The 24,579-nt window shown below is 46.1% G+C and overlaps 2 protein-coding genes and 8 non-coding genes across 10 annotated transcripts; 9 read left to right on the top strand and 1 right to left on the bottom strand.

The window, feature by feature from the left end:
• Positions 1-1,440: 1,440 nt before the first annotated feature.
• On the bottom strand, positions 1,441-1,512 carry TRNAP-CGG (transfer RNA proline (anticodon CGG)). The gene has a single exon. It is a non-coding gene; the product is annotated as a tRNA-Pro (tRNA).
• A 1,920-nt stretch (positions 1,513-3,432) lies between these two features.
• On the top strand, positions 3,433-6,277 carry LOC123095583 (ubiquitin-60S ribosomal protein L40-1). The gene is made up of 3 exons (XM_044517095.1): positions 3,433-3,620; positions 3,739-3,928; positions 5,975-6,277. Exons 1-3 carry the CDS (start codon positions 3,518-3,520, stop codon positions 6,069-6,071), a joined length of 390 nt encoding a protein of 129 aa, XP_044373030.1. The 5' UTR covers positions 3,433-3,517; the 3' UTR covers positions 6,072-6,277.
• Positions 4,412-4,530, top strand: LOC123100886 (small nucleolar RNA snoR86). Its single transcript, XR_006448513.1, has one exon. It is a non-coding gene; the product is annotated as a small nucleolar RNA snoR86 (small nucleolar RNA).
• LOC123100887 (small nucleolar RNA snoR86) lies at positions 4,609-4,727 on the top strand. The gene has a single exon (XR_006448514.1). It is a non-coding gene; the product is annotated as a small nucleolar RNA snoR86 (small nucleolar RNA).
• Positions 4,803-4,920, top strand: LOC123100890 (small nucleolar RNA snoR86). The gene has a single exon (XR_006448516.1). It is a non-coding gene; the product is annotated as a small nucleolar RNA snoR86 (small nucleolar RNA).
• Positions 4,994-5,112, top strand: LOC123100889 (small nucleolar RNA snoR86). The gene has a single exon (XR_006448515.1). It is a non-coding gene; the product is annotated as a small nucleolar RNA snoR86 (small nucleolar RNA).
• LOC123100891 (small nucleolar RNA snoR86) lies at positions 5,244-5,362 on the top strand. The gene has a single exon (XR_006448517.1). It is a non-coding gene; the product is annotated as a small nucleolar RNA snoR86 (small nucleolar RNA).
• LOC123100885 (small nucleolar RNA snoR86) lies at positions 5,439-5,557 on the top strand. The gene has a single exon (XR_006448512.1). It is a non-coding gene; the product is annotated as a small nucleolar RNA snoR86 (small nucleolar RNA).
• Positions 5,699-5,791, top strand: LOC123100909 (small nucleolar RNA Z266). The gene has a single exon (XR_006448523.1). It is a non-coding gene; the product is annotated as a small nucleolar RNA Z266 (small nucleolar RNA).
• A 10,990-nt stretch (positions 6,278-17,267) lies between the features above and the next one.
• Positions 17,268-24,320, top strand: LOC123099886 (uncharacterized). Its single transcript, XM_044521926.1, has 11 exons — positions 17,268-17,454; positions 18,382-18,653; positions 19,681-19,764; positions 20,100-20,166; positions 20,960-21,039; positions 21,543-21,606; positions 21,814-21,872; positions 22,477-22,578; positions 23,127-23,231; positions 23,636-23,728; positions 23,909-24,320. Exons 1-11 carry the CDS (start codon positions 17,268-17,270, stop codon positions 23,975-23,977), a joined length of 1,182 nt encoding a protein of 393 aa, XP_044377861.1. The 3' UTR covers positions 23,978-24,320.
• The last annotated feature ends 259 nt before the right edge of the window (positions 24,321-24,579 follow it).

The raw sequence follows: 24,579 nt of genomic DNA, 5'->3' as shown, positions 1-24,579 counted from the left end.
AATATTGCCCCATTGTTTTTCATTTGTCTGGTTGTGGTAAGTCTATTTTAAGCCCATATATTTTTTTCTACGGTCGTGAATTGTATTCGCATGCACATAGAAATAGAATATTTTTTTTTATCATTTGAGTGTATTAAAGTTCATGATACACATAAGTTTTTATCACATCATTCAAGGATACAAGACCCAGAAAAATCCAGATAAGATGCAACTTCGCTGTGAAGCCATTACATAGTGCTTCCAAGGGGCATCTCAAAGGCTCTTAGAGAAATTTAATATAGGCGGGTTAATTGGTTTTTCCTTCTCTTTGTTTTGCATCACTATATTATTTTATCTGAAGCCTTTGTAACCTATTTTTTAATGACATTTGGTATACAGGAAACCTACTTGCATGGTATATTATAAATAATAACAAACATGGCAGTACCCAAAGTAGTTTTAGGAGGATACTACTAAGAGGAATATTATGAGGTGTACCATTGAAAAAAAACTATTGTGCCATTTTAATTTATTGCATAGTGTAGGCGGCAAGAAAAAATCATTCATCTCGTGGAGAGCCCATTTATTTGGACTTTTGTGGTACTATCAAATGAGAGGTCTTATGTGGCCTTGCTGACATATATAAACCATGATATGGTATACAATGTGTGTATAACAGGGACACAACTTACATAACCAGGAGTTGGTACATCTCCTAGCGTATAAGGACAACGAATGTGAAGTTCCTCTGCAACATTTGGCCGGAGGCATCGAGATGAACTTATTTTTGATTGAACCATGACGAGAAATATTTTCACATAGTCACCCCAAATTTGTTTTAGTTGTAACAATAAGGAGTTATTTAGCACTACACAATCATAACTCGCACATGACATACGCGTTGTGAATTACAATGATGTTTTTACCAAGGTCCCATGTCTAAATTTATTGTTCCGTGACAACACGTGCATTCAGGTAGTACTACTAGCAACTTATAACGAGTTGCAATCATGCTTGTTTTTCTTGCGACAATATCTTCAAAGCTAGACCCATTTCTCGGTGTGTCCTTTGTAGCTTTATGTTGGATCTTTTTATCCGTACCAAAGCCACATTGACTCGCTCACTTGGCAGCGACACACGCCTAGAATGAACTAGGCGCTTCGACCTAAGTTCTTCTTACATTATTTACACGAACAAAAACACTCAACAATGACCTAAAACACAGCTCTATGGAGGTCGGGTGATCCGCTTATTTGTGGTTTTCTTTCAGGAGGGGATCTTTTTACAAAAATAGGGCGAGTAGTGGTTGATGGTAACTAGGGAAGCTGGCCCAACAGCCTCTCTGCTGTGCATCCGGTCCATCTTGTTGAAAAGCTCAGCCCACATCCAACCGAAGTGGTTGGGCTCGAGGAGGAAGGGCAAAGGCCCATGAGGAAATGAGAGGAAAAAAGTCACGAAGACGGGGCGTTCCGAGAATCGAACTCGGGACCTCTCGCACCCGAAGCGAGAATCGTACCACTAGACCAAACGCCCTGTTCATGACAGATTTATGTAACGAATCTACTAATACGTTAGCTAAAGTGGAAAGCAACATCATATTTTCTACTCTCTCCGTTCCTAAATATAAGTCTTTTTAGAGATTGCACTACAAACTACATACGGATGTATATAGACATATTTTAGAGTGTAGATTCACTCATTTTGCTCCGTATGTAGTCCATAGTGAAATCTCTAAAAAGACTTATATTTAGGAATGAAGGGAGTATAATATATATAATGTTTACATTTTTTACTGCATGCGATATGGTAAACAAGTATTGTGTCTGTTTATATGATATCGAAAAGCCGATTTTTGAGAGCTCATATATGTTGTGTTTGATCCTGATCCGCTATACCCCATATAAGCATCTCAAGTTAAATGCGTATTTTATTGTATGACCAAAGGATAAATCTTACGCTTTAGGCAAGTTTGTGAAGTATTAGATCCCATCAAGATTTAAACTCAAAGAGTGCTTGGATGTACTCCAAAATCATTACACATCCATGATTGTAGATGTATGTTGCGAGCTTTAGGAATTCAAAAATTGTATTCTAACGAGATGTGCATTGCACGTGCACACTTACTAGTATCATCAAAAAAGAGATGTTTTTTAAACTTCCAAATAGCGATATTAAGAGTCATCATCAAACACCTTAGACCTGAAACCGACTCTTTGTAAAGAAGCATAATCCGAGCATCCCGCAGATGGATGGTAAAGAGCTGGGAGCGGAATATTTCGCCATGCTAATTATAATTATGAGAGAGCATAGCACATGTTTTGACGGGGATCATTATCCTTTAGCGACGTATATAATGGTTACAAGACATAGATATGTGTTATACTCCCTCCATACCGTAATATATGACATTTTAGCAGTTCAATTCGAGCTGCTAAAACGTCATATATTGTGGTACAGAGGGAGTAATATACATCGAGTTAGTAAAAATGAGGTTTTCTTGACTATTTTAGTGTCCACGAGACATGAGATAAAGGTCGTGTTTAATGCACCTTGGGTTCGATCTGAGCAGATGAAGGAGGAAGGAGGAATTTACATGGGAGTGGGCAGTGGGATTGGGGATATGTTGAGGGAGGTCCACTCCTCTCTTTGGTTTCGCTTAGACAATATTACATGATACCTCTCACGCCGGGCAACAACACATAGATATAGCAGACCCCACCCAACAATCCACATCGGAGAAGTTATCAACAAGCGTCACACATTACATGAGACACCCATTGTACCCACGAAGGTACCCCTCAAGTCACTGGTGCTCATCACGGGTAGGGGCGCCCTGTCAGTTGTGCCGTCGCCTTTGGCCAATCAAAGGTGGAAATTCCGACTTAAAAAAAGAGGTGAAAATTAGGTTCTCCATCCTGGGCGGTGGCATGAGCTTCGTGGGATCACGACCGGCATTGAGACCAGTAGCCTTGTCGGGTGAAGGCGAAAAGGTTCCCCGTCCCGGCCACATGAGTTTTTGTTGGATCGTGGCTGGCGTTGCGGCCGTCGAAACCGCGCGAGACCAAGATCGTGATCGTGTTTGGCCCATCCTGTGCTAGGCAGTTGTCTGCCACGGACACCTCTCGCCGATTCTAGGTGGACGAGCACCACTGACCTCTTCGTCGTTTTGAATAGTTTTTGTACCAAGCAAATTGGACAAGGCATTTAGGCATTGCATGGCGAGATGATAAAAAAAGTCAAGAAAAGAAAATGAGAGAGAGAGAAAATGCGGGTCGCGCTACCATAAACCCCTAGAAAACAAAAGGTTTGGCTTCCATACGTGTTATGCATGCACGTGAACATCCATGCATGCATCCGTCCTGGCCCGTAGGAAACCAGGCCATCTGCTGTCGTCCAGCCCTGTGCATCCGTCCTGGCCCGTAGGAAACCAGGCCCAGCAGCCCACAGCAAACCCTAGAGAGAAGAGAGGGAAGCCGCCTCGCTACCGGTATATAACCCCGCGCAGCCGGCCGCTCCATTCGCGCCGCCAGCAGCCGAGATGCAGATCTTCGTCAAGACCCTGACGGGCAAGACCATCACGCTCGAGGTCGAGAGCAGCGACACCATCGACAATGTCAAGGCCAAGATCCAGGACAAGGAGGGTCAGTTCTTTATTTCTTCTTTTCGCAAAGAAAGATCTCTTCTTTGGCCATGGCCGGCCGGCCGTCGAGCTTTTCTGATTCTTGATTTTCTTGTGGTGTTGTGTGGGCGTGTGTGCAGGGATCCCGCCGGACCAGCAGCGGCTGATCTTCGCGGGGAAGCAGCTGGAGGACGGGCGCACGCTGGCCGACTACAACATCCAGAAGGAGTCGACGCTGCACCTCGTGCTCCGCCTGCGCGGGGGCATCATCGAGCCCTCGCTCCAGGCCCTCGCCCGCAAGTACAACCAGGAGAAGATGATCTGCCGCAAGTAAGAATATTTTACTCCCATCTTTTCTTCGTTTATTACATCTCGCCGATTGCTTATTCTTTGTGATTATGCTCGATTCGTGTATGGACGATGGGATGCGTAGACGATTGAGGGATTGTTGTTGGCTGATTGATTACTCACCCGCCTATACTTTGTCATCTGCGTAGTACCATTCAGCAGTTGATTTTCAATGGCGGGGAGATTTACCGCCCGCCTATACTTTGTCTCCTGCCTCGCACGTTTCAGCAGCTGATTTTCAACGGCGGGGAAATTCCCTATTGTGTTGTGTGGCGCATCATTCTTTGGTTTCTGATTGCTATATTGGCTAGTTTCGGTATAGTTTGTTTGCATCTGTGTTATGCTTGTGCGAGTGTGATGGTTAGAATGATGATTCGGTTAGATGAGCTAAGTCCCCGTACGTCTGATGTTTGGAGTCATACAAACTTGGGTCGGAATAATTATGGAGCATGTAGCCAATTTGCAGAGCAAAGGGACCTGATATAGTGGTGAATCTTTGCATTGAAGGTTGGCAATAACAAATGCAGTTCTCCGTGCCGCTCAGACATGCTCTGCTGTGACGGCCTCGAACAATCTGCTACATCTTGAAGCAATCTAAAAAATAACCTGTAGTCATTTAAACGTTAGTTTGAAATTTTTGGAAACCGATTAGCCAATTTGCAGAGCAAAGGGGCCTGACATAGTGGCGAATCTTTGCATTGAAGGTTGGCGATAACATCTGCAGTTCTCCGTGCCACTCAGACTTGCTCTGCTGTGATGGCCTCGAACAATCTGCTACATAACAAATTAATCTAAAGAAATTATTAGTCATTTCAATGTAGCTTGGAATATTTTGCAACTACACAGCCAATTTGCAGAGCAAAGGGGCCTGATAAGTGGTGAATCTTTGCATTGAAGGTTGGCGATAGCGAGTGCAGTTCTCCGTGCCACTCAGACTTGCTCTGCTGTGATGGCCTCGAACAATCTGCTACATAACAAACTAATCTAATTTCTTTTAGTCATTAAACTTAAGTTTGAGAATTTTGGCAATGGATTAGCCAATTTGCAGAGCAAAGGGGCCGGATATAGTGGTGAATCTTTGCATTGAAGGTTGGCGATAACAAATGCAGTTCTCCGTGCCGCTCAGACTTGCTCTGCTGTGAAGGCCTCGAACAATCTGCTACATCATAAACAAATCCAAAACATTTGGTAGTCAATCAAATTTTAGCATGGAGCTACTTAACAAACCAATCCAAAAATATATATTTGTCATTTCATTGTTGGTAGGAATATTTTGGAAATGGATGGCCAATTTGCAGAGCAAAGGGGCCTGATTTGGTGGTGAATCTTTGCATTGAAGGTTGGCGATACAGAATGCAGTTCTCCGTGCTGCTCAGATTTTCTATGCTATGACGGCCTCGAACAATCTGCTACATGTTTAACCACTCTAAAAAATATGTAGTTATTAATACTCGTTAGTCTGGAAATTTTGGAAATAGATAGCCAATTTGCAGAGCAAAGGGGCCTGATATAGTGGCGAATCTTTGCATTGAAGGTTGGCGATAACAAGTGCAGTTCTCCGTGCCGCTTAGATTTTCTGTGCTCTGATGGCCTCGAACAATCTGCTACATCATGAACCTAGAAACGTGTGTTAAATAGTTTTTGTTTCTTGTCATATGACACATTCAAGTTACTGTCCTTGGCTGATCTTGGATTGTTTTCACTTGTTTGCAAATAATTTGCTTTCTGTGTATTGTTCTCAAACAATTGTTGCGTTGGCTGGAATGATGATCCAATTAGATGTACGAGGGGTCACCTTATGAGCTACAACCATTTGAGGCATAAATTCTGTCTGACCAGCCAATCTTCTTGAACTTGAATTCTCTTGTGCCAATCTTCTTGCATTTTGTTCTGATTGAATTCTCTTGTCAGTTACCATGAATTTGTGTCTCCCTACTTGTCTCCTATAAAGATTTACCATTTAGCATAATTGCCTGCATCCTTTGTGATTTGTCATATCAGCTAAATTCCTGTTCCATCTTTCCTCAGGTGCTACGCCAGGCTGCATCCAAGGGCTGTCAACTGCCGCAAGAAGAAGTGTGGCCACAGCAACCAGCTGAGGCCCAAGAAGAAGATCAAGAACTAGAGCTCGTAAGACTGTCATCGCCGCTTTCGTTGTCTGGGTAAATCAGTAGACATAAAATGTTTTCCGGTTATCGTTTTGCTGCCCCTCATGTCAGGATGTTGAACCTTGGTTAACTCTAGCTGAGTACTTGCCTCGTTTTAATGTCAGAACTGAAGTGAACCTTGGCAATTATTGTGTCTGTTAATGTTCATCGTTACTTGTATGCCTGTGTGCTTGTGTGAAGTTAACGTGCTGTCAGTAGGAACTTTTTTTTGTTTCTGGAGCAATTCTCTCATGGCAGATAGCACCATGCGTGGACAAATTTGTCCCCTTGATTTCAGAAGTTCAGAACAAAATAATATGAGCAACAAGTCCAGTACGGGCTTCCAAACAAAAACACACAGGTCCAGACTTTACAAATCCTCACATTTGGGAACAAATTTCAGAACTTGGAAAGCCTTTTTGGATTCAGACAAGTCCTGCTTTGAAGGTTTTCAGACATTGTTGATTGTTTCAGTCATTGTAAATGTGTTCCGAAAAAAAAAAGATTTCACAACACAAACTGCTACAATGAAGATTTATAATGAAGGACCTGAATTTGGATTTATCAGCAATGATGCTGAAACCGAAGTACAGCACATAATGTTGCTGAACACTTATACGAGCCCGTTATCGACTTTTACCTTAACCTGTCATCGACGTTATCGAACCCCATTATCATGCATAATGTATCAAACTTGTTAATCCGAAATAATAACTATCGGGCATGTCGGATGTTGAAACCTACCTTATATGCATGCGAATGTTCCTTGGCTAACTCCCACTTCAATTTTTTTGTCGGACCCCCTATTCTCCTCCTAAATGTCCGCCCAATCAGTGCCCGGTCAAAAAGGGCTGACCCAACAGGACCCCTCAGTCTCTTAGAAGTCCGGACTGATCGGCGTACCTTAAACCCATCTTAAAAATCTAGGAGCAATATGCGGCTGCCCCGGGCACCTCCCTCCACGTCATAGCCAGCCCGTTTGACCCCACATGCAGCCACCCCCCCACCCCCTCTCTCTCTGGATGAACTCGAGAGGAACCGGCACTACCGGTCACGGCGCAGGCGAAGGAGGAAGCGCATCGCGACGACTGAAGCTATAAAGGAGGGCTTGCCGGAGCCCGCGACGACAGCGGCATGGGCGGAGTTCCCTTGGGCATGAGGCGCGCCACACGGCTGACCTGGCCTCCGCGTGCGCACCGCCGCGCATGCTGGCTTCCATGTGTGTGCTGGCCTGCGAGGCCGCTGCGCATGCTGGCCTTCTTGAACTGGCATCCGCGGCCGCACTGGCCACCGCGAACTAGCTCGCTCGGAGGCAAGAAGCCACACCACATCTCGAGCGCAACAGCCTTTGAATCACAGGTGGACGCGCGCGAGGCCGCGGATGCGCGTCCGGGCGTGTTGGCCGGCCGCCCAGCCACACGGCCGTCACGGGCGTGCTGGCCGGCCACCGCTGCGTCACGGGCGTGATAACCACACAAGTATAGGGGACCGCAACCGTTTTCGAGGGTAGAGTATTCAACTGAAATTTATTGATTCGACACAAGGAGAGTCAAAGAATATTTATAACTATTAGCAGTTGAGTTGTCAATTCAATCACATCCAGGGAACTAAATATCTGCAGTAGAATGATCAGTAGCACAATAGTATGATAATTTGATAGCGATAGTAACAATATCAATAGTGAGAGTAACAACAGTAGCAACAATTTTGTAGCAGTTGTAACAGTAGCAGCAACAATAGTAACCTAGCAAAGATCAATATGTAAAAAGTTTGTAGGCATTGGATCGATGATTTCATTGGATAATATTCATCATATATATAACAACCATAACCTAGGACGACACAGAACTAACTCTAATTCATCAATGTAATGTAGACACATATTCCGTCTATAGTTATACGTTCTTATGGAAAAAAAAATTGCACGACATTTTTTGTCCTACCCTCCCGTGGCAGAGGTCCATAAGGAAACAAAGGGATATTAAGTCATCCTTTTAATAGAGAACCGGTACCGGAGGAGCCGAGGAGGAGTAGGTCGTCGCCTCCTTCGTTGCAATGTCGGTTTCCTGCTGGGCGGTTTTGGTGGCTGGCCGAGGGATGGATATGAGGCGGCCCGGAGCCCGGCCCACCGTTGGCCCACCCCGACCCCACAAACACCCTTGTCTGGCAGAAACCCTAACTCACTCCGCTCCGCTCCCCTCTCTGACGCTCTCGTTTCCCCAATCCGTCAAATCCCTAGTGCCGACAAGCATGTCCAAAACCGGCAGCCACTCCAACGGCAGCTTCGGAGACAAGGAGGAACTAGCGCTCTGTATCACGCTCGAGCGCTCGCGTGTCGATACGGGCGGCAGCTCCGTGTCCCGTGCGACGCCACCTGCCGCCTGTCGCTGCAGCGCCGACCCTTCCCGACCCGCGCATGGATCTGCGAGGCCTGCCCGATCTGCTCCACCCGCCCGACGACCTCCTCCCCTCCGACCGCTACTCCGTGCGGGCAGCATTGGGTTCTAGTACCCGCGCCGCCGACGCCGCGGATGTAGACTCCGGAGTCGAAGGCATGTGCCGCCCGCCGCAAGAGGCAGAGGGCAAGGTAGATGGCGGGCGGGTCCGACGGGTCTGTGCAGTCCGCCCACCACTGCCGGGTGCCCGACGAGGAGGACTGTCTCTTCGAGTGGGCGTGCCACCGGTCACTGACTGAGGCAGAGACGAAGGCCCGACGGCTCCGGAGGCTCAACGCCGAGCAGCTCCGGCTCGGCATTGAGCAATATGAGCGGGAGGTGGCGAGGGTGGCGACGAGGGTGGCCAAGCTCAAGCACAAGCAAGACCGCGTCATTCGACGCTTGCAAGGCTACATCGTCATCTCCGATTCCTCCTCCTCCGAGGGGTCCGACGTGGACCCACCTCCTGCTCCGGACTCCTACAGTTGCGCCGGCGATCGGAAGGGCAAAGGGCCGGCGAGGAAGTGGTGAAGATCCGTCTTAATTTCAAGTTTTTAGATGTAGTTTGAATTTGTCCGCCGTATTATGTAAACTTTGGCTATCTTTTGATGATCCGGCTGTGATCTTTTGATGAACCGAATGTGCATTTGTATGTCCGCTTATGATCTACGTAGTTTCTATTGACGTTGCAAGGTTTAGTATGAATATAGAGGACGAAATATGAGATACGCGGGTGCGGAGGCGCAGATATAGGGAGTGCCCGGTCAGTGTCCGCGGGCGTGCTCTAATGTTCGTGATAGCTAGATCCATTGTTTCTGTCATGGCCGTGCTAGCTCCACTGTCATGGCACAGCACGACCAAGCTGAAGCATCCGAAGCTAGCTACCTAGCTCACGCGCGGCACGCACACAGCACACCACACACTCTAGTACTGCATGCAAAAAAGGTAATTTTTTTTTTAGAATTTTCAGTCAACTGATCTATAGCTGGTCCCTAATTTCAATGATATTGCAATACCGTGGCAGCACAAGATCGATCGTGTTAAACATTGTAAACATACACGGTAGAATATAAACCGTATATGTGTTATATTTGTCAGGGTGTGTAGGCGTGCGTGTTGTGTATTCGGTTAGGTCTCTGAGATATGATCTTATCTAGTTGTTAGCTAACTTGGAGATCAATCCGAGACCTAACTAACCTTGTATCTATTCCTGGCTTCGGCCCTTATATCAACACGCACGCGTCCCTGCATTGAGCACACGCTTAACCCTAGTTTTCACATGGTATACAGAGGCTACCTTTTCCAACACATCTAGATGTCGAGCTCCTCCTCATCCGTCGCCATGGCCACGCCCTCCATCGCCTCTCTCGGTCACACCATCACCGAAAAGCTGACCCGAGAGAACTTCCTGCTGTGGAAGGCACAGGTCTTGCCACACATCAAGGGGGCGGGGCTGATGGGCTATCTGGACGGCTCGATCAAGGAGCCCGCCGCCGTGCTGAACTCCGAGAAGGACGTCGCCGGCAAGAAGGAGATCACATCCTCGCCGAACCTTGAGAACGCTGTGTGGGTTACCCAAGACCAGCAAATCCTCACGTTTTTGATCTCATCGCTCTCCCGTGAGGTTTTACTACACGTCAGCTCCCACACCACCGCCGCCTCGATCTGGCCTGCTGCAGAGCTTCTCTTCGCAGTCAAGGGCGAGGGTTATCCAGCTCCGCTCCGCCATCAAGCACACCCGCAAAGGGGACATGTCCGCCGCTGCCTACTTCACCAAGATGGTGATCATCTCCGACGAGTTGGCAGCCGCAGGCAAGCCCCTGGATGAAGACGACGTCGTCGATCACATCCTGCAAGGCCTTCTCCACGAACCCGACTACAACGGCTTCGTCTCGACCATCTCCACCCGCACCGCCACCGAGCAGCCAATCGGTCTCAGCGAGCTCTTCTCCCTGCTGCTGTCGGCTGAAGCCCGCATTGCCGCCCAAAACACCGCCTTCCACTCCGCCAATCTGGCGGCACGGGGTGGAGGTCGCGGCAACGCAAGGGGCGGCGGCAACAGTGGAAGTGGCTCCCGCGGCTACATCAACAACAACGCGGGCGCTCACTACCCTGACAACCCCGGTGGTCCACGGCAAGGAGGTGGTGACCGCGGTGACCGCGAGCGCGAGAAGTGCCAGATTTGCAAGCTTGAAGGGCACGGCGCATGGCGCTGCAAGAAACGCTTCGATCGCAACTTCAACAACAATGTCCGCAACCCCGCAGGAGGCGGTGGTGGTGGAGGACACCGCTCGGCAAACGCAGCCCACTCCTACGGAGTTGATACCAATTGGTATCTCGACACTGGTGCAACAGATCACGTGACGGGAGAACTGGAGAAACTTGCGTTTCACGACCGCTACACCGGCACGGAACAAATCCACACTGCGAGTGGTCAAGGTATGGACATTGCCCACATTGGTCATTCGGTTCTTACTACCCCTCATGGCTCCTTGCAACTGAATAATATCATTCATGCTCCTCAAGCCGATCAAAGCCTACTTTCTGCTTATAATCTTATCAAAGATAACAATGCTTTCTTGGAAATTTACCCCGATTTTTTTTTGCTAAGGATCGGGCCACTCGGAGAACCATTCTTCAAAATAGGACTAGAGGTCGCCTGTTTCCTGTTTCTGGCCGCCATGATGCTCCTCCTCGACAAGCCCTCAGTGTGGTCAACCCATCTACTTCAAGATGGCACAAACGCCTAGGGCATCCTGCCTTTCCGGTGGTCCAGAAAATTCTTCGAGATTTTAATCTTCCAGTATCGAATAAACAAGATAATCTTCTTGTGTGTGATTCATGTCAGATGGCCAAGAGCCATCAACTTCCCTATTCTCGCTCTACTAGTGAATCAAAGGATCCTTTAGAGCTAGTTTTTTTAGATGTTTGGGGTCCTGGACCCGTTTCTGTTGGCAGACGAAAGTATTATGTCACTTTCATTGATGATTTTAGTAAGTTCAGTTGGATCTATTTGCTTAAGAATAAATCTGATGTGTTTGCAAAGTTTCATCTCTTTCAGCAACATGTTGAACGTCTTTTTGATTGCAAAATTCTTGCCATGCAAACGGACTGGGGCGGTGAATATCAAAAACTTCATTCGTTTTTTGAGCGCATAGGCATCACTCACCATGTCTCCTGTCCACATGCTCATCAGAAAAACGGATCCGCTGAACGTAAACACCGCCATATTGTGGAGGTTGGTCTCTCCCTTCTTGCTCATGCCTATATGCCTCTAAAATTTTGGGACGAGGCATTTCTCACGGCGATGTATCTCATAAATCGTGTTCCTAGTAGAGTCATCAATAATCAGACCCGTCTTGAGCATCTTTTTGGCACTAAACCAAATTACACCTTCCTTCGCACTTTTGGTTGTGCCGTCTGGCCCAACCTTCGCCCGTTCAATAAACATAAGCTTGAGTTCCGCTCGAAACAGTGTGTGCTTCTTGGGTACAGTAGTCTTCACAAAGGCTACAAGTGTTTGGATGTTGCCACTGGTCGTATCTACGTCTCCCTTGATGTGGTTTTCGATGAGCAAGTTTTTCCCTCTGCAAAACTTCACCCCAGCGCCGGCGCACAACTTCGTAAAGAACTTGTTCTTCTTCCCTCCCATCTCCTGCCATCACCCAACTTTGTCCTCGGGGGCGTAGACGATGCTGATGATCATGTGTCAATGCCCAATAATTCCTTTGATCAAAACTCTGCTGAAAGTGTGCAGGATAATAGTGCAAACATGGAAGAAAATCTGCATGATTTTATGCAGGCCACGGAGTCTACATTTCCAGCCGCAGAAGATCTGCATGCTGATCCCGGAGTGGATCAGGGCGGGATCCCGTCGGGATCTGCTACGTCAGGCATGTCAGGCGGATCACCTGCGGGATCCGCGCCGCTGCCCAACCCGCGGGCTGCGCCTGTCGCGGGACCAGGTGGGTCCCCTCTGCATGGCGTCGGTCGGCCACCTCCCGCGCCTGCGGCGGGACCAGGTGGGTCCCCACTGCATGGCCTCGGTCGGCTGCCCTCTGGGACGAGCGGGGCTGCCCGATTGGGCGATCGTGCTCCATCGCCTGCCGCGTCGCTGATGGCTCCAAGTGGCAGTTTCGGGGAGGCTGGCGCGCGCCTCGATGCTGATCTGCTTCAGCCATCACAGGAGCTCCAACAGGAGTCCTCTGGTGGATTTTCTGCGGATTCCGGATCCGCTGTGTCTTCTTCTTCAAATCGTCTTCAACATCATATCTCACGTCCAGCTCCGCCTCCTCCTCCACGGTCCCACACCAGGTCACAGAGTGGTATTATTAAGCCTAAGCTTTATAAAGATGGTTGTGTTCGTTGGGGCTCCTTTTGTGCCACAGGTGAACCGCGCAAAACTTGGAAGAAGCTCTAGGAGAACGTCGGTGGAAGGAGGCATGGATGAGGAATATGATGCTCTTATGAAGAACAAAACATGGCGGTTGGTTCCTCCAGTCAAGGGGAGGAATGTCATTGACTGCAAGTGGGTCTACAAGGTCAAGCAGAAATCTGATGGCACTGTTGACAGGTATAAGGCATGCTTGGCTGCCAAAGGGTTTAAGCAAAGGTATGGGATTGATTACGAGGACACGTTTAGTCCTGTAGTCAAAGCAGCTACTATCAGATTAATCCTCTCAATTGCAGTGTCTAGAAACTGGTGCATTCGACAGCTAGATGTAAAGAACGCGTTCTTGCACGGTGTTCTGGAAGAGGAAGTGTTCATGAAACAACCTCCTGGGTATGAAAGCTTAAAGTTTCCACGTCATGTTTGCAAACTTGATAAGGCACTCTATGGATTAAAACAGGCACCTAGGGCTTGGTATTCTCGATTGTCATCAAAGTTACAATCTCTAGGGTTCTCTCCTTCCAAGGGGGACACCTCACTTTTCTTTTATCATCGGCATATGATTACCATTTTTATGCTCATTTATGTTGATGATATTGTGGTTACAAGTTCTTCACCTAATGCTGTTGAAGCCCTCCTCAAGGACTTGGGCAAGGAGTTTGCACTTAAGTACCTTGGTAGCCTTCATTTCTTTCTTGGAATTGAGGTAAAAAATGTTAAGAATGGGATTATGTTGTCACAAGGGAAATATGTGCAAGAAATACTTCAGAAAGTAAGCATGAAGGGTTGCAAGCCTTCATCCACGCCTTTGTCTACTTCTGAAAAACTGTCTCTTTATGATGGAGAAGCACTTGGAGCAGAGGATGTAACCAGGTATAGGAGCATTGTAGGAGCACTTCAGTACTTGACTTTGACTAGGACAGATATTTCTTATTCAGTAAACAAAGTTTGTCAGTTCTTACATGCCCCTACTAGTGTGCATTGGACAGCAGTTAAGAGGATACTTCGATATCTTCAAGGAACCAAGGGTCATGGCCTCAGACTTGGTAAGTCAGATTCAATGCTAGTAAGTGCCTTTTCAGATGCAGACTGGGCAGGCTGTCCTGATGACAGAAGATCAACAGGAGGCTTGCAGTATTTCTTGGAGGTAACTTGATATCTTGGTGTGCTCGCAAGCAACCCACTATTTCCAGGTCAAGCACAGAGTCTGAGTATAAGGCTCTAGCCAATGCCACTGCAGAGATTATTTGGGTTCAGAATCTGCTGACAGAATTGGGTGCTTGTCATCCAAAGGCTGCATCACTTTGGTGTGATAATCTTGGTGCTACATATTTGTCTGCTAATCCCATCTTTCATGCCAGGACTAAACATATTGAAATAGACTATCACTTTGTTCGCGAAAGGGTGGCAGATAAATTGTTGAATATTAGCTTCATACCTACTGGAGATCAAGTTGCAGATGGATTCACTAAGCCTCTTACTCTTAAGCAGCTTGAGGCCTTTTGACGCAATCTCAACTTGGATAGTTGTGATTGAGGGGGAGTGTTAAACATTGTAAACATACATTGTAGAATATAAACCGTATAGGGCAGTACTAGGCGCCGGTCGACCGGCCGAATTTCGGCCGGTCACCGCGCAACCGTTTGATTAGGCCCACACCAACCGCTTGATTCGCGAGTGAATCGTTCCCCATCTCTACCGAACACTTGGTCAACACAATCCATGGCCAAGGAACGTGGGACTTGGCCGGCGGTGATGCTCCAGCCCCCACCGAGCCGTGCTCGCTGCCAATCAAGCCGCCGGCTCCAGCAAAACTTACGCCTCCCTCGCCGCAGCACAACCGTGCCCTAGTAGCTTCATCCGTCTAAGGTTGCAGGAAAGTTGCCTCGACGTTCCAACACGGCGTCGCTCCCTTCAACCTCGTCGCCCCGCCGTTGCACCTTGGTGCCTCGCCGCCCCGCCATTGCAGCTTTGTCCTCGTCGATGGTTGTAGCAAAATGCGCCAACAATTGTAGCAGTGCGGCTGCCGGTTCCAGCAAAAATAACAATGCCCCCACGTCGTCTCCAGCAAAAGACACATCGATGGAAAAATGTTGGAACCAGCGAGATGATTTGCTGGAACCGCATCTCGCAGATGCTGGAACCAGTGGCCGCATTTGCTGCAACCAGCCAGTCACCTCCAGCAAAAACCACGGCCAACGGGTGTTGGAACTAGCGAGATTTTGTGCTGGAACCCATGCCCGCGTTTGCTGCAACCAGCAGTCACATTTGCTGGAACCGGCCATGGTGACCGCGGTGCCTGCGGTGACTACTGAGTCCCTGTTGCTCTGCTGGCAGGGGTTGTAGCTCCTGGCATCAACGGTTGCGGCTCCCCATGACGAGGTTGCAGCTTCTGCGCGCCAGTGGTCCCAACATCCCGTGGTCATGGCCCCTGCTCGTCACGCCGCCGTTGTAGCTCACCCCACGGTGACCATCGCAGCTCGCCATGGTCGCGGATCCAGCAAAGCGGCGGGCTCGGCCGACGCAATCCAGGAGGAAGAGGCGAGCTATGGCGGGAAAAGCGGTCTGAGAGAGAGAGAGAGAGAGAGAGAGAGAGAGAGAGAGAGAGAGAGAGAGAGAGATAGAGGGGAAGGAAGGGCATGAGCTCGGCTGACACAATCCATGGCGGTCATGTGGTAGGTGGAGCCTGGGACACGCGAGAAGAAAGGGAGGATGAGGCTACGCGAAGAGATAAAGCAAGAAGAAGAAAAGTGGTCGATGGGGACACACGCGAAGGTAAAATAGGGCCGCTCGATTGAGATGCATCCAACGACCCGCGCGAGGCCGGCGGAAATTTCGGCCGGCGCCCCGGCTGGAAGCGTTTCCCAACCGTATATGTGTTGTATTTGTCAGGGTGTGTAGGCGTGCGTGTTGTGTATTCGGTTAGGGTGTGCACACGCTTAACCCTAGTTTTCACAGATCGTTTTAGCCGGAGAGGTGTGATTCTGGACCATGGTCCACCCGCACCCACGCTCGGTGCCGTCCGATTAATACTACTTCCATGGGGATACGAGCCAGCTTATCACTCAAACTTTAAAGATTAAGCTAATTCTAGAACAGTACGGGGGACCATGGATATGCCATTTCTTTTCTGAATCTACGTGGGCCCAAGCAGTACCCCAATGCTGATTTCCCTCCTGGTTGTCCCATGCAAATAAACCAATTAGTATATTTTTGGATATTTATTTGTAGAATAGCTACAGTGCACGTACGGTACATCGATGTTTGTATGCGTGTTCATGTTATTTTTTCATGCAAAAAGGATACTTTTGTGTTCTTAGAAGAAAAACCTCTTGTGCTTTCAAAAAAAAAGATTTCAAGTGCTTTCACATAACTATCTCTATCAAGTGCTTTCACATTACTGTTTTAGCCGCTTTCGAGATCCCAGGGAGGCTATAGCAAAGGAGCGTTGCTACGTTGGAAGAGCGGACAAGCGAGTGAAGGGGCCACATGCAGGTCACCATGCAATGCAACGCAAGCCTGTCTGCAAAAGGTAAAGTGAGCAAAAGTGAGCGAAGACCCCCTCTTCGACGACTGCACATTTGGCAATATGGATGCATCTACGCCGGGTGGAGATGGGAATTGACGAAAAGCCAAAAGCTGCCTCGGGCTTGGAACCAACCCCCCCAAAGAGAAAGGGCCAAAAGCTATCAGGGGTGAACTGCTAGCTCTTCTGTGTACACTGCCTGTGTACGTACGTCCTCCAAATCAACATGGGCTCTAAACTTGTGTTGTTTTAGTTCTTTCGGTTGGCTGTGTTTTCGAGTCTAATACGGTACAAGTTTAGACTATTCGGCTATTACATTGCATTGGTTCTGGCGAATGCTGCCCTGTCTCAAAAGTTCGCTTCGATCGTGATCTTTTAGAGTAGTAGAGTTGGGCACTAGGGGCTGAGCCCCTAGTGCCCCTATAGCCTGAGAGATTATTCCGATGCTGCTCTCAACCCGCCCGAACTTTAGATCTTCCTCCTTTCCGATGGTGGCCTGACAAGAAAGCAGAAATGCAAAGTTTACCTCCCATGCATGTTGGACCCTGAATGCATGCCTGCCTGCTTGTGTTCCAAGATCCACCCCAACTATTGCGTGGGCTCCCACATATCTATAGCATAAATATGGCAGGAAGAGGGCATCCACATTCTACTCAAACTTCTTTTTTTGAGGGAACACACATTCTACTCAAACTTTAGTCGGCCGTCCGCTCCCATATATATAGCATATCGGAGCTGAGAAAGAGAGGGTCCAAGTTGAGGGCGTTTCCTGCATGCCATATATATGGCGGGGCACCATTGCGCTGCCGTCTCCGTCGACCCCATGCCGGACTTGATAACTGAAAAGAATCGGCTGGAGAGACGCATCTTGCAGTTTCCCCGCCGCCTCAGCCGCGACGGCCATGCCTCGACCATCGAAGCTCTGGGGGAGTTTCTTGCCAGGTTCAGCGGCCAAGGAGAAATCCCTTGGCTCCGCATCTACGACTCCTACCCGGCCTGGCAACAGCAAAGTAAGTAGTACTACTAGATAGCACTCTTCCCGCTCCGATTAATGCTACCTTGATCGACAGCGATCTAGGCCCGGGAATGCTTGCTTACTCAATGATACATGCTTGATGCTTCCCAGCCTCTCAACTAAAAATTATCAGTATTTCACTCCCTAGCACTAACCGCAGCATCAGCAGGTGAGCAGCAACTAGCAAGCACGCACGCCGCAGTAATTAAGCACAAACTAACAGCCAGCACACACGCACTCAGCAGCAAGCACACCCAGAATCAGCACGCACAAAGCACACCCAGAATCAGCTCGCAGCAAGCCAGCAAGAGCGGGAGGACCAGAGACACCACCGGAAGAGAGCAGAGATTGGGAAGGGGCCGGCCGGAGGATACCTTGTTGGTGACGGCCAACAGGCGGCGGCGGCGGACACTCCAAGCGGCGGCGAGGCGAGTCCAGATGCCCGCGACGGAATCCAGGCAGCGGCCTAAATCCTCGATCCAATCTGCTGCACAACAAACTGAGAGAGAGAGAGAGAGAGAGAGAGAGAGAGAGAGAGAGAGAGAGAGAGAGAGAGAGTGCTGGCTGTTTAGGGTTACGACCTTCTTTTTTTTGCGGGAATAGGGTTACGACTTTGCGAGTGGTGGAGTGGGTTTCTCGTGTCTCCGGCGTGTTTTTTTTCTTGAGGGGATGTCTCCGGCGTGTCGGCGGCGTATCGGCATTTTTTTCTTTTGTTTTAAATAAAAAATCACAATACCTCAGGGATACTCGTATCGCCGTAGCGGTGACGTACAGGACGGGGCATATATATGGGTGCTTTCGTAGCGCGCATATATATGGTTTCACGTTCACCCTTGGATCTGAAATGCATGCATGCACACTGGATGGTTTGGACTTTTGGCTAATCATCATTCTGACTTCCGCCTCACGTATGTCCTGACAGGTGGCCTACTGAACCAGGAGTGGAGCAGAGCTGCTCTGTTGCAGAAAGCCATGGTGTTCTTCACGCTAATCACCGTTCAGGGTGACAATGGCGGTGCCATTAGCAGGAAGGCATTGGGAGGTGGTGCCAAATGGAAGAGCACGGGGGCATCCAAGATAGGGCGAGAATTTGTTCTTGGCAAACTCTACTTCAAAAGGGATGGCGAAACAACGCGCAGGTCCAGAGAGCAAGGGTTCACTGCTTTCGAGTTTCACCTCCCGATGAACCTCTCGGTACATACATACATACATACATACATACATACGTACATACATACATACATACACAACTGCTTGCCCACACTTAACTGCTTCAATTCGAACTGCATGCATGCATATCATTTGGTGCAGAATATTGCATGCAAACTAGCTAGCTACCTTTTTTGTTGATAGATCTTGCAAGCAAGCTAGCTTAGCTTTTTTCGTTTACTGATCAGCTTGGCTTGCCCGGCCAGAACGAGTGCATACACATGTAGTACTGCCTGGCTTGCTGTACATGCCCTCTCTTTTTTGCTATACTATCGCATGCTCAACAGTGCCACTTCCTTGCCTCATTTCCCAACACCACCGGTAGCACCTGCGCGTTAATTTTGGTCTCCATATACCCTCAATAGACATTTTTGGTCTCCATATTAGGATCCGCGCGCATAAACATATAACCAAACCGACGATTTGAACCTTCCTACTTTCCGTGATGAGATATTCGAAACAAGACTAACATTGGACAAAGTTTAGCCTAATTTGACTTTTCCCCCCGAGAGTGTTTTTTCTTGAGGAAAGTGACAAAATTTGAATGTCGGTGTTTCTAGACACATTTTAGACCTTTTTTTTAGGGATAGACACATTTGAATGTCGGTGGTGCTCTCGAACGTCCCTCATGGGCTGTTTCTTAACGAGCCCAGCCCAGCCCAGCCCAGCCTTTAGAGACACCAATCAAGCCCAGCCAGGCAGTAAACAAACTCTTCCCCGTCTCGTTTCCTCACGAGCCCAGCCTTGCACAGCCCAGTCAGTAAACTCCCTCCCTCCTAGCTCGTCGACCTAGGGCCGCCGGCGGCGGCGGCCAACCCAACCCAACCCAACCCAGAGATAGCTCCGCCCACCCCGAACTCTAGTTGCGTAGCAAGGGAGCAAACGGCAGGCATGGAGGCGCCGAGGATCCGGTCGGGCGATGCATTTTGTGTGCAGTAAATCGGTGATTCAGCCATCTACTTATGAAAGTATATACTATGTGCTGATGTTCATGTTTGATTTTAATTTCTAGCCCCGCCCCCGAGTCGCCATCTGCGTGCTGCATCCTACGGACTATCACCATACCGTTCGGGATTTGAAGGATTATACCCAGAAGGTGAAACATTCTCTGTTCATTCATATGGATTGTAGACCTCAAGGAATTTACCTCACCATGCATTTCTGTCGGCTCATTTAATTAAACCTAAACCAAACTGCATTGATGCATTTCAATGACGACAATCCCATTTATTTTTTGTCAAATCTGTAAGTGGTGTTCACCTGTACTATTCATTCTGCGAGCCACATAGCAGAAAAAAAGTGAGATTGATTCCACAGTTTCGCTATAAAATAAATGATCTCAACAACTTCAATATGATCTTAATTTATTTTTGAACACGGTTGAACTAGATTTCTTGCATACTCAGTACTGAATCTACTCTCTTCTTCCAGGGATGCTTTCCAGGGAGATATCAGGCAAACCTGCAGGTGGTGCAACATGTGCCACCAATCAATCAAGGTATTTATATACTTCCTCCGTCTAGGTGAATAAGTCATCCGCGTAGTTCTAGGTCATCGATTTGAGGAATTAAATATGTGTTATATGTCATGATAAGTATATCACTAGATTTCTACATGGATGTAGTTTCTAAATATATATTTTTTGTCACATATAATACATATTTAGATAGTTAAATCATCGACCTAGAACTACGCGAATGACTTATTCACCGAGACGGAGGGAGTAGCATAGTATCGTACTTGATGGTCATCCTTCAACAATTTAACTCAAATAGGCAATAGGCGCCAACTGTATTTTATTGGAACAGTAATGATCTTTGATCTAGGTACATAGAAAGCCCTCATTTTATATACGTCCATGCCTAATTCTTGCAAAGTATGAAAAATATGTACATCGATCTGTTCTTTGATTTTTTACTTAGAATTTCGTGTACTGGTACATTTAATTTCTGCAGACACATTTAAAACCCCAGGGGTTGATTTTAGCCACATTGTATGTAATATTTGATAAAGTTAATAAGGTAAAAAGCATACGCCTTGAACTCTAGATGTGTAGTAGAGACATCTACTATCTGAATACATGGTTGAACATAAACCAATCACTGCAGAATGATGAACTAAGTGGTTTATCAGTGATAAAGATAGCCACCATGTTGTTTTTCTCTGTCCTCCTATATTGTGGAATTTAATCTGGGCTATATAAAATAGCTCCAATTCTCTGTGCTGTGGCCTATTAAGTTGTATGGTCTTACAATGGCAAAAAATTACATGCTTTACTACCTTTCTTGCAGGCCCCTGTGTTGCTGGTACCGGATTCATGAATAGTCCACAGGTTGATTACACCAGTAATCTACTAGCTTCTAACAGTGAGGTAACTGTACTTTCTGACCATTACTAGTTATTCCTGCCTGGAGTTCAATTTCATGTGTAACCTGCATGTTTTCCTACATATATATATGTAACTACGCACACCTCTAAGCGGTACTCCCTCCGTAAAGAAATATAAGGATCACTAAAGTAGTGATCTAAGTGCTCTTATATTTCTTTACAGAGGGAGTACGTATTATCTCTTGTAAAGGTAAAAGAAGTTTTAGTAAGTAAATTCTGGTGACACATATTTTCATGAATTTTCTTAATGGTAATGGGGTAAGAGAGGTGGGAGTGCACTTACCAATCATGCTAAGAACCAAGGCTTTTACTCTTTACTTGTCATGTGTACATGGGTCCAGAAATGGTAGTTAGGACGGGAAGAGAGTGTTAGCAGCAGTAGCATTAGTACATGCCATCTTAGATAGTACTATGATTTTAATTTATTTTGAAATAACACTGAACTAGATTGCTTACTCAATGTTGAGCTCACTCTTTTCGATTCAGAGAGACATTCTGGGAGCAAATCAAGTGGACCAGATGGCAGTGCAACATGAGGGACAATATTTAGGTAGGTATCCATAAGAGGGTGTTATTTTTTCTCTGAATGCCCTTTTTGACCAGTCATAAGATAGCTATATTGTTTATCTCTGCCTCCTATATTGTGGAATTTAATCTGGGCTATATGTAATAGCTCCAGTTCTCTGCGATGTGGCATATTCAATTGCATGGTCTTTCTTATACTGGCAAAAAGTTTACATGCTTACCTTGTTTGCAGACTCCCATGCTGGATTTATGAATGGTCTACATGTTGATTACACCATTAATAACACTGAGGTAACTGGTCCATTCATACCAATACAAGTTACTCCTGCCTATAGTTCAGTTTCATGTGTAACATGTTTGTTTGCCTAGATACGTATGTACCTATGTACACCTCTAAGTAACATAGTTCAGCTTCATGCCTTACTTTATTACCTTGTTTGGCAAGAGGGTGGTATCAAGAGCTCTGCAAATACAGAGATGGGAATGCTTAATTGGGAAATCATGTTCAAAAGTAAGGCATGAAGTCCTTCAATGTTCTGGGTGTACTCTGGTAAACAATATGCAATTCAAATGAGAATGGAGTATTAGGTTATTAACACGCACGACTAGCCTACGCATTATGAGATATCATGCATTCTATTTATACCATGTTATAAGATTACTGAAAATATTGTGAGGTGATATATCTCAACCCCATGCACAATCAATACTCCTTCACAGGTCTTACTTGATGACAAAACCAGCAATACATGCCCTTTTCCTGTAGAGGCGACTGATACTGTGTAGTATGTAATTGTATACCATGTTTGACCCTTCAATTTTTTTTACTGTATGATAGTGACTATATGTATTAAAAAATTATGGAGTAATCCTGGCCATTGTCATTTATTCGCAGAGTTCTGGATACAATCCTCCTGCCGGAATACAGATGGATATACCATCCAACACTTATCCTATGAATGACGACATGTCTTATATGCCATCGGAAATTAATATGGTATGCACACTTCATCTGTAATTTCCCTTGCAATCATAGTGGAGGTGATATCTGCTTTTTAAATAATTCTCAACTTGGTGCTGTCCTTCAATACATAGCTAGACATCAATATATATATAAGCTTACTCCACTCTTACCTATCATTAACTTGCTAGTTCCAAACTTGATTCATTGATCGAGGCTGAAAGTGCTTCTATTTTGTCATATCAAATCTCAACTTGGTGCAGTCCTTTACTACCTAGCTAAGCATCAATAATTCAATATACACACAAGCGGTTCAGAATTATTATTCTTCACTCAAGTCCTAACTATATATAGTTAACTTGCTAGACATAATTGCCCGATCTTAATTCACGGATAGAGTCTTAAAGTGTTACTGTTAGATATCTGTGTGAATTAATTAAATTATGTGGACCATTTCTAGTATCTTGATATTGTTACTATCCTAGCAGAATAAGATTTTTTTTGTAGGATCATGGCGAGAATTGTCCGATGATTACCATGTTTTAGTTGCCACGTATATTGAATTGAACTGACCTTTGTTGCAGTTTGGTGGACAATATTCTCATGTAGATGCCATGTCAATCCAGAGCGACTATTGCAATACTTCGTTTTGGAATGGTAGCATGCCTGCTCCAATCCAGGATGCCACGGTATGCTTCCTTACTGTTGAGAACATCACTTTTTAAACCGACAAGTAATTTACATCGGGAAACAAATAAGACATAGATGATCCTTCCGTGTTCTGATCTCGTTGGTTATCGTGTATATACCATTATAAGATTACGATAAGTATTGATAAGTCATGATACCATTATTACAAGATAACTATAAGTGTTGATAAGTGATACATCTCGACCCCATTCTTGATTAATTGCAATACTACAAAATTGGATCTGGCAGCCGATATTGTGTGACTTCTCACATGTTGTTTTCGTTATACAGAACACTTGTTAGTAGCTAAGTTAGCGTACATTATTTGCCAAGTTAAATTTTTTGCTTGTTGATAATCTGCTTACAGCTGCATTTCGCAACATAACAACTTGAGTTTGAACAGACTAGTTACAGCCAGCCATCGATTCATTCCTCTGCATCTCTGGATGAACGTTTTGATCAGCTCCTATTATTGGAAAACAACTCAATGCCCGAGGTACTATAATCAATATGCATCCTCAGTCTTGCTGCACCACCGCATATTTGTTTCTCTGTCAGTAACATAGACAACATTCAAGTATATACAGTCTTGCAAAACAAGAACAGAAGTTTGTAGGACTGTTTTAATTTCCACATATTAGAATTGAACTGAGCATACATTTCCCCTTGTTTGCAGCCTGGTGGACAAAATTCGCATGCTGATGGGATGTCAACCCAGAACTACTACTACTACAATCCTTATTGAGAGTTTTGAGATTGTGATGTGCTATATGAAGTATTTGAATTATCATGTTTTTCTTGGATAATCGTGTCTTGTTCCTAGGACAATGCTATATATGTAATAGTATTGATTGATGGACAAGTACACGTTGTTTGCTTGGAACGATCTCTATGTTCATGTCTTCCATTCATTCCAAAATGTAGTGTATATTTTGTTTCCTAAAAAGTCAAACATTTCTATGTTTGACCAAATTTAAGGAAAAATAATCAACATCCACAGTACAAAATTAGTATCATCAGGTTCATCATGAAGTGCACTTTGATATTTTATTTATTTAGTATTTTAGATATTGGTATCTTTGACTTTTTGAAAAACCTAATATGCACTACATTATGCAATGGAGGGACTATATGATGATGTTATTCTACATGGTTGCTGGTAGATAAGCATATATGCGAGGAAGCATTTACATAACATATCTGAAGGAACAATAGAGACCTTTGTACGATTGCCGGTCCTGTTTTGTTGTGTTATTTGAGTGATATATACCTGACGGGCCTGAAGTACAAGGCCTTATTGACGGGCCTGAAGAGTTGCTCAGTCATTTTTTAGTATATAATCTGAGT

The sequence above is a fragment of the Triticum aestivum genome, chromosome 4D, assembly GCF_018294505.1.
Source record: "Triticum aestivum cultivar Chinese Spring chromosome 4D, IWGSC CS RefSeq v2.1, whole genome shotgun sequence".
In the NCBI taxonomy this organism is placed as follows: Eukaryota; Viridiplantae; Streptophyta; class Magnoliopsida; order Poales; family Poaceae; genus Triticum; species Triticum aestivum.
This window is presented reverse-complemented; position numbering and strand designations above follow the sequence as displayed.

Coding starts and splice junctions, on each gene's coding strand:
- LOC123095583 (XM_044517095.1), top strand. CDS start 3,518: ATGCAGATCTTCGTCAAGACCCTGACGGGCAAGACCATCACGCTCGAG. Junction 3,621..3,738: donor CAAGATCCAGGACAAGGAGG/GTCAGTTCTTTA, acceptor GCGTGTGTGCAG/GGATCCCGCCGGACCAGCAG. Junction 3,929..5,974: donor GAGAAGATGATCTGCCGCAA/GTAAGAATATTT, acceptor ATCTTTCCTCAG/GTGCTACGCCAGGCTGCATC.
- LOC123099886 (XM_044521926.1), top strand. CDS start 17,268: ATGCCGGACTTGATAACTGAAAAGAATCGGCTGGAGAGACGCATCTTG. Junction 21,873..22,476: donor ACACCATTAATAACACTGAG/GTAACTGGTCCA, acceptor ATTTATTCGCAG/AGTTCTGGATACAATCCTCC. Junction 23,232..23,635: donor CTCCAATCCAGGATGCCACG/GTATGCTTCCTT, acceptor GAGTTTGAACAG/ACTAGTTACAGCCAGCCATC.